Source organism: Sardina pilchardus, chromosome 10, assembly GCF_963854185.1.
Source record: "Sardina pilchardus chromosome 10, fSarPil1.1, whole genome shotgun sequence".
Lineage (NCBI taxonomy): Eukaryota > Metazoa > Chordata > Actinopteri > Clupeiformes > Clupeidae > Sardina > Sardina pilchardus.
The window spans coordinates 21,482,723-21,495,706 of NC_085003.1; the positions used below are offsets into that span (position 1 = coordinate 21,482,723).

General features: G+C 46.5%; 1 protein-coding gene across 2 annotated transcripts in view; it reads right to left on the reverse strand.

Annotated features, from left to right (window-relative positions):
* The window catches only part of fanci (FA complementation group I), a 32,112-nt gene that overhangs the window by 184 nt on the left and 18,944 nt on the right, over positions 1–12,984 (reverse strand). For both annotated transcript variants that reach the window (XM_062546992.1, XM_062546991.1), the window contains exons 16-37: positions 8,840–8,910; positions 8,596–8,710; positions 8,379–8,501; positions 8,205–8,273; positions 7,980–8,081; positions 7,589–7,783; positions 7,361–7,482; positions 6,894–7,052; positions 6,431–6,610; positions 5,788–5,954; positions 5,279–5,352; positions 4,735–4,851; positions 4,542–4,593; positions 3,332–3,459; positions 2,871–2,936; positions 2,558–2,654; positions 1,906–2,087; positions 1,274–1,315; positions 1,078–1,137; positions 734–805; positions 346–441; positions 77–187 (exon numbers count right to left, since the gene is read on the reverse strand). In XM_062546992.1, coding sequence (XP_062402976.1) covers positions 77–187; positions 346–441; positions 734–805; positions 1,078–1,137; positions 1,274–1,315; positions 1,906–2,087; positions 2,558–2,654; positions 2,871–2,936; positions 3,332–3,459; positions 4,542–4,593; positions 4,735–4,851; positions 5,279–5,352; positions 5,788–5,954; positions 6,431–6,610; positions 6,894–7,052; positions 7,361–7,482; positions 7,589–7,783; positions 7,980–8,081; positions 8,205–8,273; positions 8,379–8,501; positions 8,596–8,710; positions 8,840–8,910 — 2,400 coding nt within the window. The remainder of the gene's footprint in view (positions 1–76; positions 188–345; positions 442–733; positions 806–1,077; positions 1,138–1,273; positions 1,316–1,905; positions 2,088–2,557; positions 2,655–2,870; positions 2,937–3,331; positions 3,460–4,541; positions 4,594–4,734; positions 4,852–5,278; positions 5,353–5,787; positions 5,955–6,430; positions 6,611–6,893; positions 7,053–7,360; positions 7,483–7,588; positions 7,784–7,979; positions 8,082–8,204; positions 8,274–8,378; positions 8,502–8,595; positions 8,711–8,839; positions 8,911–12,984) is intronic.

Consider the following 12,984-nt stretch of genomic DNA (forward strand, 5'->3'; position numbering starts at 1 on the left):
CCGCCTCCTCAGGTCCGATATGAGGAAGAGGCCCAGGGAGGGAGCGGGTCGGTCTGGACCTGTCCTGTGCACTTACCTGCTGACTGTCAGCTTCCTGCTGCTCCTGCAACATGGTGTCCAGGGCCGCAGCGTTGATGCGGAAGTCTCTGGAAGTGCTCAGCTTCATATACTGCATCAGATTTACCTGCTGAAAAAGCCAAAAAGCACATGTCTAATGTGCACACCTGACTCATATTCACACTGATGTTTATAAATTAAGTGTTAGGGTCCTCATAATGTGTGATATTTTCTTTGTTTTCAAATTCACTGTTAAATACTGTAGACATGTGAGAAGTGCATGCCTACCTTTGACTTCTTGGAGAGGAGAATAAGGAACTTCTCGTACTGCTCGATGCTGAAGATGAGGTTGGGAATGGCTTTGGTCTGACGCAGGACCTTCACCTGGAAAGAGAGTGAAGCATACACAGCCAGAGAGGACGCAGACATTACAACCAGCTCAATGGTGTTTTTTGCCCCCAACGGTGCCTTCCAGGCAGCACAGCCAAAAAGGCACTACCTTTATCCTATTCCTAACCTTAACCCTCCTCAACCCTCATCCTACCCCTAAACTGAGGGGAGTAGTGCCTTGAAGGCAGCGCTGCGTGGAAGGCACCATTGAAGACTTTACAACCATTGCTGCAGCACGTCAGGACAGCCCTAGTGAGAAACACAAGCGGAGACTTGGGGTCCTTACAGAAGCGGCCATCATGGCGTCCTCTTCTTTTTTCTTTTTTTTCTTCTCTCCTCCTCCATTCCCCTCGCCGCTCTGGAACAGACATCATCACGCACGTTTGTTTCGTAATCACTCTTAAATCGCATTTAAAGAAAAAAGCGACAGTGTGTGTTTAAAGTTGCTGAAATTAAAGAACTATATATTCTGACTTTTCTATTCTGGATGTCAGTATTTTGAGGAGTAGTGTCACTTAAATGCCTTTCTTCATGAAAAGATGCACATTTTTAAATGTATTTTGTTAGCTATTCTTTTTTTTTTTTGGCTGACGCATTTATCCAAAGCAACTTCCAGGTGTCAAGTCGTACCTGCACATAAGTGATGAAGGAGTAACACTGGGGAGTCAGATGGGACCCGGACAGTTTGACCTGCAGAAGCACACACACACACACACATACACACAGCTTCATTACACATCATCTTCACAAACAACTTCACACTCGATACTAGGGAAAAAAAAAGAAAAAAAAGAGTTGATAGAGTGGGCAAAAATGTGCATCATACCAGTTTCTCCAGGCGTGATGGAACCTGGCACAGCTGGATGTACTGCAAGAAAAGAAGCATAATCACCTTAGTGATGCGTGTAGACCACAGACCTATTACGTTTCATCACAGATTAGTGAAGACCATCACTGTTTGATAATGAATCTATATACATTTTCTGAGGATTTGTATTTTGACTGTGGTATTTAGAGTTAAATGAAATGAATGGAGTATGTTTCTTGAGATGATCCCCACGTCTAAAGCCCGACTGTATCGGTTAAGAAATGTAAAATTAAGTACACATTAAGTTGGCCACTATCAATTGCCCCATAGTTGTCTCCAATATTGAACATATTTGACCATGCATTACAGCCTGCAGCCTGAGGAGAGGGCAGGTATGTTACAGAGCTCAATAGGCAGATGAGGTGACTGACGTATTTGAGCAGGTGTGTAGGAGAGAGCAGGTGTGTTACAGAGCTCAATAGGCAGACGAGGTGACTGACGTACGTATTTGAGCAGGGCCTGATGAGAGAACAGGTGTGTTAGAGAGCTCAATAGGCAGACGAGGTGACTGACGTACGTATTTGAGCAGGGCCTGATGAGAGAACAGGTGTGTTAGAGAGCTCAATAGGCAGACGAGGTGACTGACGTACGTATTTGAGCAGGGCGCTGAGGAGGCCGTATAGGCGGCTCAGGTCGCGCAGCAGTGTGTCGCTGCAGACACCAGGGGGCAGCGCTGTCTGCAGCAGCTCGTGCAGAGCCGTCACCAGCGTTCCCAGCTGGAGTGTCACCGCCTTCAGCACGCGGTCCTGCTGCCCCGGAGCCTGGGACGGGTCTGAGACACACACACACGCGCGCACACACACACACACACACACACACACACAAATGAGTACGCATTCACACACACACACGCACGTACGCACACACACACACACGCACACACACACACACAAAATAAAAATCCTATGTACACATCTGTGTCCTTAGAACAACTGTCAAATGAGTACGCATTCGCAGAAATACACTACATTTCTCAGTGGGTGCTACTGGAAAAAAAATGTTAGTATGACATTGTGATTGTATGATTGTATATTTGTGTTGACAATCAGCTGTGCACCAAATTGCCCCTAGGGGACATTAAAGATAATCTAATCTAATCTAATGTGTAGAAGAAAACGATGATTCACGTTATTAACATCCGCACCCTGTTAAAATGTCTGATTACATCCTTGCTCATATCACTCTGACAGAGTACACATATGTCCCTAAGCAAGGAGCTGAAGAGAATGTCTGTTCTCTCACCTGTACTGCTCTTGTCCACAGCTGCCTGGCTTTTCTTCAGTGCGATGAGCCAGTCCACCTCATCCAGCAAACGGCCCACCTGCGCCAACACCAGCAGCTGCAAAAGAGCCATCGCACAACGCCAATCAGAAATAGAAGAGATGGAGAGAGGGAGAGAGGGAGAGAGAGAGTGTGTGTGTATCCAGGGACACCCAGAGAGAAGTCATTCATGAGGCTATTCATCTAGACACTTATCACACATGAAAGTACACGTGTTGGGTATAAAGAACAAGGCCTCAGGCAATTCAGATAATGTAGAAGTGTGTGTGCTCACTGTCGTTGGAGCAGCAGTCTTCATGCAGACAATATTAAAATGAGACTGTTTCTCCAGCTCAACGTCCTGGAAGACAAAAGACCACAATCAATCTCACTGCAAAATCAATATTTACCCCAGAAAATACACACTCCACAAACTCATCAAGCACTCTTATACAGTACATGGAAGTCTTGGCACATATAAATCCTCCACATTTGGGTTTCACATCAAGTTTTTGTGGATAAATTATTTTCAGTTTTAATCCATCGTCCTCATGTTTACAATACACAGCGTGAACTGAAAACCACAGGAACTAAGAATGTCTCATGTCAAGTGTAGCGATGAAGCATGTGGGACAGCCTACATCAATATCCAGACTAGAGTTCAAGAAAGCATGCGACAGAGTGGTGAGGAGTGTGCAACAGTGACTGGAAGGTGACTAACGTGTCCAGCGAGTGGGCCGGAGGGCGGTGGCTCACCTGGTCGATGTCCCCCAGTTGGCTGTGGATGTCCTGGCAGAGTTCCCAGAGCTCCGTCACAGGGCTCCTCTGCAGCGTCAGCAGGGACAAGAGCAGCGACAGCAGGCCCTTGGTCAGCGCCACGTCCTCTAAGATAAGATATACGGAGAGAGTACAGCTTAAGATCAGAAAGCAGGCCCTTGGACAGAGCCACGTCCTCTAAGGAGGGAACACAGCTTAATATGAGACAGCAGGCCCTTGGTCAGCGCCACATCCTCTAAGATAAGATATACGGAGAGAGCACAGCTTAAAGGGATAATCCGGAGTGAAATGCACTTTAGATCAATTTTTCGGACTATTGGGAGTACATACGTTGAGTTGACACCAAAATCATGTCATTCGGATGTATTTTGAGAATGTTCGAGTTCACCGTTTTTAGCCAAAACTCGTTAACCTGGAAGTGACCGGGGCAGGTCCTTTCGCCGCTACAAAACGCTATTTTAATACCTCTTCTACTGTTCCAACCAACACTACACTTACGTGGTAGTGAGTAGAGGGTCCCTAAAGCCAAACCGAAGTATCCCCACGTCTTTATGTGGTCGGATAGAGAGTCCAGAATGAATTTAATCGAGTCCGTACCTTTCCGGAAATGTTATTAAAATGTTGTTAACGCGTTGCTAGCTGCAGCAGTGACATTTCCGGAAAGGTACTGACTCGATTAAATTCATTCTGGACTCTCTATCCGACCACATAAAGACGTGGGGATACTTCGGGTTGGCTTTAGGGACCCTCTACTCACTACCACGTAAGTGTAGTGTTGGTTGGAACAGTAGAAGAGGTATAAAAATAGCGTTTTGTAGCGGCGAAAGGACTTGCCCCGGTCACTTCCAGGCTAACGAGTTTTGGCTAAAAACGGTGAACTCGAACTTTCTCAAAATACATCCGAATGACATGATTTTGGTGTCAACTCAACGTATGTACTCCCAATAGTCCGAAAAATTGATCTTAAGTGCATTTCACTCCGGATTATCCCTTTAAGATCAGAAAGCAGGCCCTTGGCCTTATCCTCTATGGAGGGGACACAGTTTAAGTCTGTGCCGCTAACCTCAACTCTCATCAAGTTAAACACAATGATTTAACATCATTAAGCATACAGTACATCAGACATTTGTCATTTTAAATTATTTTAAATGACGTCAGCCTATTCTGGTTAAGGTTGGCGAGAAATTACCAAAGCTGGTCTCCTTGCAGATTTTAAGTGTCCAGGTAATCATCTGGTCCAACTGAGAACAGAAAACACATTAGCAACATCAGCAACATCTTCAGCAACATCATATTTTGCAAGGAGGTGAGGTAAGTGGGTCAAACAAGAGATGACTTAGTGACGTATGAGGAGCCCTTTAAAAGGTGAACCGGATCAGTACCTGTGGGGATCCAGGCTCTAGGCGGGATGCGAGCACGGCCAGCACGCCCACCAGCAACTGGGCCTCCCGACTGCTGAACTCCTCCTCGGCTCCACTCAGCTGGGTCAGCAGGCAGCGCTGTTGGAGGGCACACCAAACACAGCTCACACTCGACACACTCGACCCACTCGTGCACAAGCACACCTCAGCTTCAAAACCTGAGCTGTTCGGCAGTGGAAAAGTTTGTGACGTATCTTGAGTGTTCAAACATTCGTGGAGTACTCAGGGCAAACAAAAAATGTAGGCGCTCACTGACGTTTGCCTAAGCTTGCCAATTTGAACAGCTCACACTCGACACACTCGTGCACAAGCACACCTCAGCTTCAAAACCTGAGCCGTCTTAAAAATTCGGCAGTGGGAACGTTTGGGACGTACTGTATGTGAGTGCCCTGAGTTCTCCACGAATGTTTGTGAACAAAAAAAAAAACGAAAGTGCTCACTAGCGTTCGCCAAGGTTTGCTAATTTGAACACACCTCTGTCAGACGATATGAATGGTGACCTCACCTGAAACTGGCGCAAGTAGAAAGACAGCTTCTCCGTTAGGCCCTCGCCTGGCTCAACCTCCTCCTCCAAAGCATCTGATGGGGAGAAACAATAAATGTATGGCACAGACACTTCCATGGACAGCATTACATTCAGGAGGATACGATGTACTGGGAGGACCTGCGTGTTGATGCTGCACTGGAATTATAGTCAGTCTTGCCAACTAAGCTCACATACTGTGTCTGCTTTACACAGCACAGTAACTGGAGGGTGCAATGAGCGAGAAGGTGAGTGGAGGGAAGTAGAGAGACTGGGGTGGGGACAAAATATATTTAAGGTTTCAGTTGACGGTGAGTCACCAGGTTACGAGTTGATGAACCACTGACATGATTTTGGAAACATTATTTTAAGGTACAAAAAAACTCTTTAGTGTTGCTTTAAGATTTCAGTTGGCAGGTGAGTCACAATGTTATACTGAGTGTGAGTCTATGGAGATGCCAAGGTGTGAGAAGATCGGCGGCCTCTCTGACCGATGGTGCCCAGCAGCTCTGCCAGTCTGGCGGGGTGGCGCTGCTGCACGGTGGTGAAGACCCTCAGCAGCCCCTCCAGGCACAGCACGGACACACTGCGGCTGCCAACCTTCTTCCCAGCGTCTTCCACGGCCGGCGGGACGTTAGTGTACCTCCACATCAGCACACTGCACCCGGGGCAAAGAGAGACAGCAATCATGAGCTATTTCAACTATGTCTAAAGGCCAGTTCAAACACAAGATCCGCGACGAGACGAGCTGCAACATTCTAAAAACCAGCAACGTTCTAAAACTCTGCAACTAAAGATTTGACATGTTGAATGTTTAGCGACGGCTTGCAACTGCTTGCAACTGCTTGCAACTTTTGATTCACACCGCCGCAACTGCTCTCCGCAACCGTCTCAGACCGTCGCGAATCTTTGGCTTGAACTGGCCTTAATAGTTTACCCAGTCTGATGTGGTGGTTTTTAGCTCTTCTGTCTACCAGTGATGCTGAACAGCCCATTTGTTTTTAAAGGGCGACCATAATCCTAAAAACATTAGTGCATACATTGAAGGAAAAAAAAAAAGTGTTTTGTCTTGCTTGCCCATGACGTGTGTATGCTTATGACATGTGTGTGTGTGTTTGCAGATGTGAGTGAGACCTTGTGATGTCACAGAGGTGGTGGAACGTCTTGTCCGCGTGGTGGCCATCCGGGCCGTCTGTGTGTCCAGTCTCCTCCAGCTGCTGGATCTTATTCACGGCCACGCCCACTGCATGGCGCATGAAGTCCGCACTACCCCGCAGCACGGACAGACTCTCCTCTCGGCTTTGAGTGCTGTCCCTGTACCCCAAACACACACACACATACATACACACACTATCAGTTGACAGTCTTAATGTATAACATTACAACACATACATACGTACCCCTGGAAGGCTATATGATTACATAGAAATACATACTATAAGTTGGGAGTGCTGACATGCATACATTCATACATACACAAACATACAAACTAGCGTACCAACTTTGCCAGTGCTTGCTTGCACAGGTGAAAGCTGGTAGACAGTATAATGTAGCCAGTCGTGATATGAAGTCAGACAACAGCACAGGAGGCTGGTACCTGAAGAGAGCATAGAGCAGCGAGGAGACGAAGCCCAGGGACAGCAGGCTGCGTGGGGCTTTGCTGGAGGCCCTGCCCTTCCCCGCCTTCTCCTTCACGATCTCACACAGCTTCTGGTACCGGCTGAAGAGCTGCAGGAGCTCCTCAAAGCAGTTCTTGCTGCTCAGGAAAACACACAGAGCAAACAATAATATCATCATCACCACCATCACCATCACCACCACCATCATCATCTTCATCACCACCATCACCACCATCATCATCATCACCACCATCATCATCACCATCACCATCACCATCACCATCATCACCATCACCATCATCACAACCATCACCACCACCACCATCACCACAACCACAACCACCATCACCACCATCACCACCACCACCACCACCACCACCACCATCATCACCACCATCATCACCATCACCATGTTGAAACTAGCGCATTATGAAGAGGGGCTTACTTGTAGTTGGCGGTGGTGAAGTTGTACTCGATGAGCACCTCATAAAGGCCCATCAGCAGTGTAGCGAAGATGCTGTTCCTGACGCCCACACTGGAGGCCATGGAGAACTCCGCTGACTTGTCCTGCACACAGACCGTCACGTTCCATTGAGGAAAGCTGGGCACGTTCAACACGCATTCTAACTCCAACTGACCACCTCATGCATCTTTGAAGACCGTCTCTACACACCAGCTCAAAGTCCTCCAGCTCGCTCTTCACCATGCGTCTGGTCATGCTCTCCAGCATCGTCTGCAGCTCTGCCTGAAACCCTCCTTCGTCTTCATCATCATCATCATCATCGTCCTCTTCTTCTGATAAGGGTCGTCTTCCCTGCAGCCCCTGGTGCCAGAGCAAGCAGTGGACTGTGCAAGAGAGCAGGTGGGCCTGGCAGACAGAAAGACAGAAAGACAGTAAGTCATTGGCCTGGCAGTCAAGAGTGGACCAAAGTCGACTGCATTACAGTTTAAGCAATGAGGGGATTTAAAGAAGTGGCCTGGCATAAGCTGCACACATAGTGTATATCTACTGATGCAGACAGACATGGTCTATGCAAATATGAGACTTGGTGGCTGTGGATTACCAGAGGCTCTTGGAGGAACACTTGGTCTCCTTGTGCACTAATACAGGGCTCCAGTTTCATTGGAGGAAGCAAGTCCTGCTCTGGCTCATAGTAGCGTCTCAACTGCAACACAATCAATATCAAGGAGATCAAAACATGTATGTCAAGGACAGGACAGCAACAGCTATTTGAATACTCCCCCCCCCCCCCCCCACCCCCCCACTTCCAATGGAAGAGCTCACTCACATGGGAGAGAAGGGTCTGCATGATGGAGCTGGCCAGCTGGGAGTTGCGTCGCAGAACATCATGGAAACCCTGAGAAGGACACCTGATATTAATGACTCCAGAGGAGGAAGTGAATTGGCTCCAATGCCATGCAGTAAATCAGGTGGTGCAGGATTGTATAAAATAGATAGTGACCTCATACAGCATGATGCGCACGTCGGCCTGCTGGCTGAGGCAGCGGCGGAGGCTGCTGAGGATCTCCAGGCAGAAGGCCTCGTTGGCCGCCGCATTGTAGCGCGAGTGGACGTCCGCCTGGATCTGAGGGAAGACGCGTTTAAAACACACCAAATAAAAACTGGAGTCAAGGAAGCAGGGGCATCCCAGAAGCTCCAGCAGGGTCACCGTGGCCTACCTGGCTGGACGTGATAGCCTGGCTGGCCTGGCTGGAGGCTATGCTGCCCAGGACCCGGAAGTTCTTCAGCAGCAGGAGGAAACCCATCACAGCTGACTTCCTCCCATCCAGCTGACTGCAGAGGCCAGTAGCAGAATGTTTAGAGACAAAGTAAAGACAAATTATTAAGACACAGGACCAGCTGATTAGCATATGGTTGAGACACACAGTGCAGCATGACAAAACTACAGAAGCAGTTCAGTACCTCGAGAACATGGCTTTCCTGAGCACAATGATCAAAGAGTCCTTCAACGCCATGCTAACTTTCAGAAGTGGCTGGGAGAAGAGAGAAAAACAACCATATTAATGAAGTAAGGAACTACCAGTACATTTTATTAATGTAGCACTTTTAAAAACCAAAGAGCTTTACAATAAATGAGAAAATACACCACACTCAAATACATAGTATTTCCATCCATAAGATTATAACCAGAAAACTGTCCTCCAGCCCCAGTTTCAGAATCAGCAGTTGCCAAATGCTGAAGGGAAGAAATTTGTCTCTCCAAGTCTGAGGCCTGTCTGTCAGACACACTGAAGATTCAAGGTTAAGAGGTAACTAAATATCATTGTGGACAATCTGCATAGTAATTAAATCAAATGTGGTCACGAATGAGGGGTGAGGATTTAAACCATTTCAGAGACAAACTTTGCACCACGATACTCATTGAGCATTTGAAACGTGTCAAATAGCTATCAAGTAGGCCTACAATAACAAAATAAAACAATCACCAAAATTAGCCATACATAAAATATCACTTGTTACTTTTAACGGAACAAGTTCTGTGAAATGCCCTGAAGCCTAAACTTTTATAGGAGCGTCTGTCTGTCTGGTTAATGTGGTGGAGTCGTTAGTCCGACTGATTTCAAATTTGACAAGTATCTTACTACGGGCTCGGGTATTGTGCCACGTAACGATGGATACACGCACTTACGAGGGTTTTCTACGATTCATCTTAATATCATTTGTCTGTTTTAAACGACTGTTTCCCGAACATGCTCGTAGCATGAACGGGCGTACACTGCTATTCAGATGCTCTTAAGAGGAGCTGTCCACGTTAATGGTTCTGAAATACCCCCTAATTTGATGAAGTCACAGCTAGGCCTACCGTCGGAACTTCGGATAGCTTACATTAATTAACATCAATACGAAAACAGAAAACCTTTGACTTCTGCATGTAAGCATCCCAAGTAGGCTATATACCACACACAGGCATAGGCTACATACTTGTTATTATTTAACATTTGATTGTAGCCCCGTTTTCATGTTTGTTGGAAGATAACATATTAGGTTTCAACTAGCTCGTTCATGCCAGTTCTTTGCTAGCCTACTTGTGAGAGCACGGTGTGCGGCCTGTGCAATGTTTCGAGGTGTCACTTAAGCAGACGTTTGAAGACAGAGGTCGATAAGAAAATTAGGAAATGTGTAGGCTTAAATAACATATCTTAGATTTTGACGCAGCACAGACTAAAACCACATGTTCCTTTCTCTGTTTTTACCTCATAGGCCTAATAAAAGGTAGGCCTACACAAAGGCTATGACAAACTATTCTGGCAACGTCTCGTTTATCTCGTAAAAGTAAAGTTTATTGGTATTATAGGTTTTGGGAAAAGAGCGTCTGCTTAGAACCATAACTATTCGCGACGATAGAAGATGGCAAACTCGTCGCGTCATAGTGAAGGAGCAGAGACTAGGTGCACTCGACATGTCAAGTCGGCTGCAAACGCATGCAGTCGAAACGTAATTTGAGTCATATGCAGTGCATGCTGGTTAGACGTGTTGTTCGACTTGAAGAAAAGTTGTGATCATGTGACAAAAATGCGACCATGTCACGTCACTCAAAACTCGCGGGATGAAGACACCTGCAGTCGAATTCTGCATTTGCCTTTTCGTGCATGCAACCGGCTGTATCCCGCCCCATGACGTCAGTTCAAGGACTTGATAGGTCCGTTTGGAACAAGTTTGGAAGGAATCTCCCCATGACGATTATGACAGGGGTCTCGTTCTGCCTGCTTACCAAAGATTCTATAGCGGAGCAAGATGGATGCAGTTAACATTTTAGGATCAGCCCAGCCAGCGTCTGGGATGACACCTGAGCTTGTCAAAAGTGATCCATCTTGTTCTGTTGCAGAATCTTTGCCCCTTACGTTAGAAGGTAGCCTACTAAAATGAACAGATATGGAAGGGATACCTTCTTATTTGTGATTTCTGGAACAGCGGTAGGCTAGCCTACTGAAAAGGTTTTGATATTCTGCTATTTTATGCTGTTGGTTACATATACACACGGAAAACACTTGATATTTAATTAATGTGCTACAATGCAGGCCTGTAACTGTATGATAACAGTGGTTTATTTAAACTACTTCATATCACTTTATTTTGTCAGTCATCATGCTCGTTTTAATGAGTAACAATGAAAGTTAAATACTGTATATAATGCACACAAATTCCGCGATATCTCCCGCGAGGTCTCACTCGAATCACATCTGTCAAATTTGCAAAATCGTGTTCGGGACCATCTGCACCTAAAACTTTAGCCCCTCCCGGTGACACTCAAGCTCTCGTTGACGTATGCAGTCAGCCGAAGTCAGCCGTTTCCGAACTCGAATGCACCTAATGTTGATGAAAGCAGTCGTTCTAAAGTGACCTTTCGTTTGACGTCATAATAGCGCACGAGCGCAATTGACCTGCTCTGAATTCAAATAGCACAATCAAGGATCTTTGATAGCATTCAACCACAGTGTAGGTACCTCGTCTTATTCATATAGCAATTTACTTCTAACAAAGTTAGGGTCTTCTTGTTCCATAGATCAATATGACTGAGCCAACTGCAAAGGTATGATACTAATTCAAGAATTGGTTAATTTCAGATTTTGAATGTAGCTCTGAGGGTAAACTAGATAAACACAAATGTACTCCATTGTTTAGGTTCTTCATGTCCCTCCAATCGAGACTCAACCGTCTGTGAGTATATCCTACAGGCCTGTCTGTTAGACACACACACACACACACACACACACCTCAACAGAACCACCTCAGGACCAGAGTAAAGCTAAACACACATAGCATAACAGCTAGAGTAGAGTCCACAACCACATGAAGACCGGCATAACAATGAAAACTCCAATGTTGACTGTGCCAGTTAAGTAAGTGTGTGTGTGTGTGTGTTTAGGTTGAGGACCTGAAAGACAGCAGGTGTGTCACTACCCTGAGGACAGACCCTGGTGTTGCCCTGGGAGATGCTGGTGACCTCTGTGAGGTGAGAGACCGACAGTCTGACCCGTAGTGCAGGCGAGAGATCTGAATGGGACAGGCTCACCAAATAACCAATGTGCATATCAATGGGGGCTACACACACTTGGCTAAAGGACTGGTCACCAGCTTCAGTGGGCAGCTCACCAGGAGCTGATTGGTTATCTGATCTCTACCTGATCTCTTTTTTTCCCCTACCGACAGTACTCAGTGACGTTGAGACCGATGTGAAAACTCACCGAATTTCTCTCCTTTAGAGAGAGCAGAAAAACATGAGCTGTAAGTTAACATCTCATCTTCACTTTTGACCCTACAGAGCGACGGAGAGGATTATGAGCTCATTGAGCTACCGTGCCTGGGGAAGAACTCTGGACTTCCTGTTTCGCCCACCGTCATGGTAACGCATCCATTCGTCTCCTTCCTTTTTAAAGAATCTCTGTGGCAGACAGGCCTTTGTGTGTATGTGTGTGTTTTTGTCATGGATCTGGTGTTTGTTTCTCAGCATGGGGTGTGCTTGTGTAATACTCTGTATCCCTTCCCATGATAACCCGCTGAGGGTAAATAATTACTGTGTGTGTGTGTGTGTGTGTGTGTGTGTGTGTGTGTGTGTGTGTGTGTGTGTGTGTGTGTGTGTGTGTGTGTGTGTGTGTGTGTGTGTGTGGGTGTATGACCTCCCATCCTGTCCCGTGCTGCAGTGCAAGGAGGACTCCTGGAAGGCCTCTTGCCTGTCAGACATGCTGGAAACTGACTGCACCTCCGTTGACACCGAGACGGACACCATGGTACTACATTGTTTAGGTTATCCATGTCCCTCCCATCCAGACTCAACTGTCTGCGAATACTGTATATCCCCCATGCCTGTCTGTTAGTCTCTCACACACACACACACACACACACCAGCTCAACCATCTTATGGCCAGATACACACAGCTCAACAGAACCACCTCAGGACCAGAGCTAAACACACATATCATAACAGCTAGAGTAGAGTCCACAACCACATGAAGACCAACATAGCAATGAAAACTCCAATGTTGGCTGTGCCAGTTAAGTGCCATATTTTCCGGAGCATAAGTCGCTCCGGAGTATAAGTCGCATCA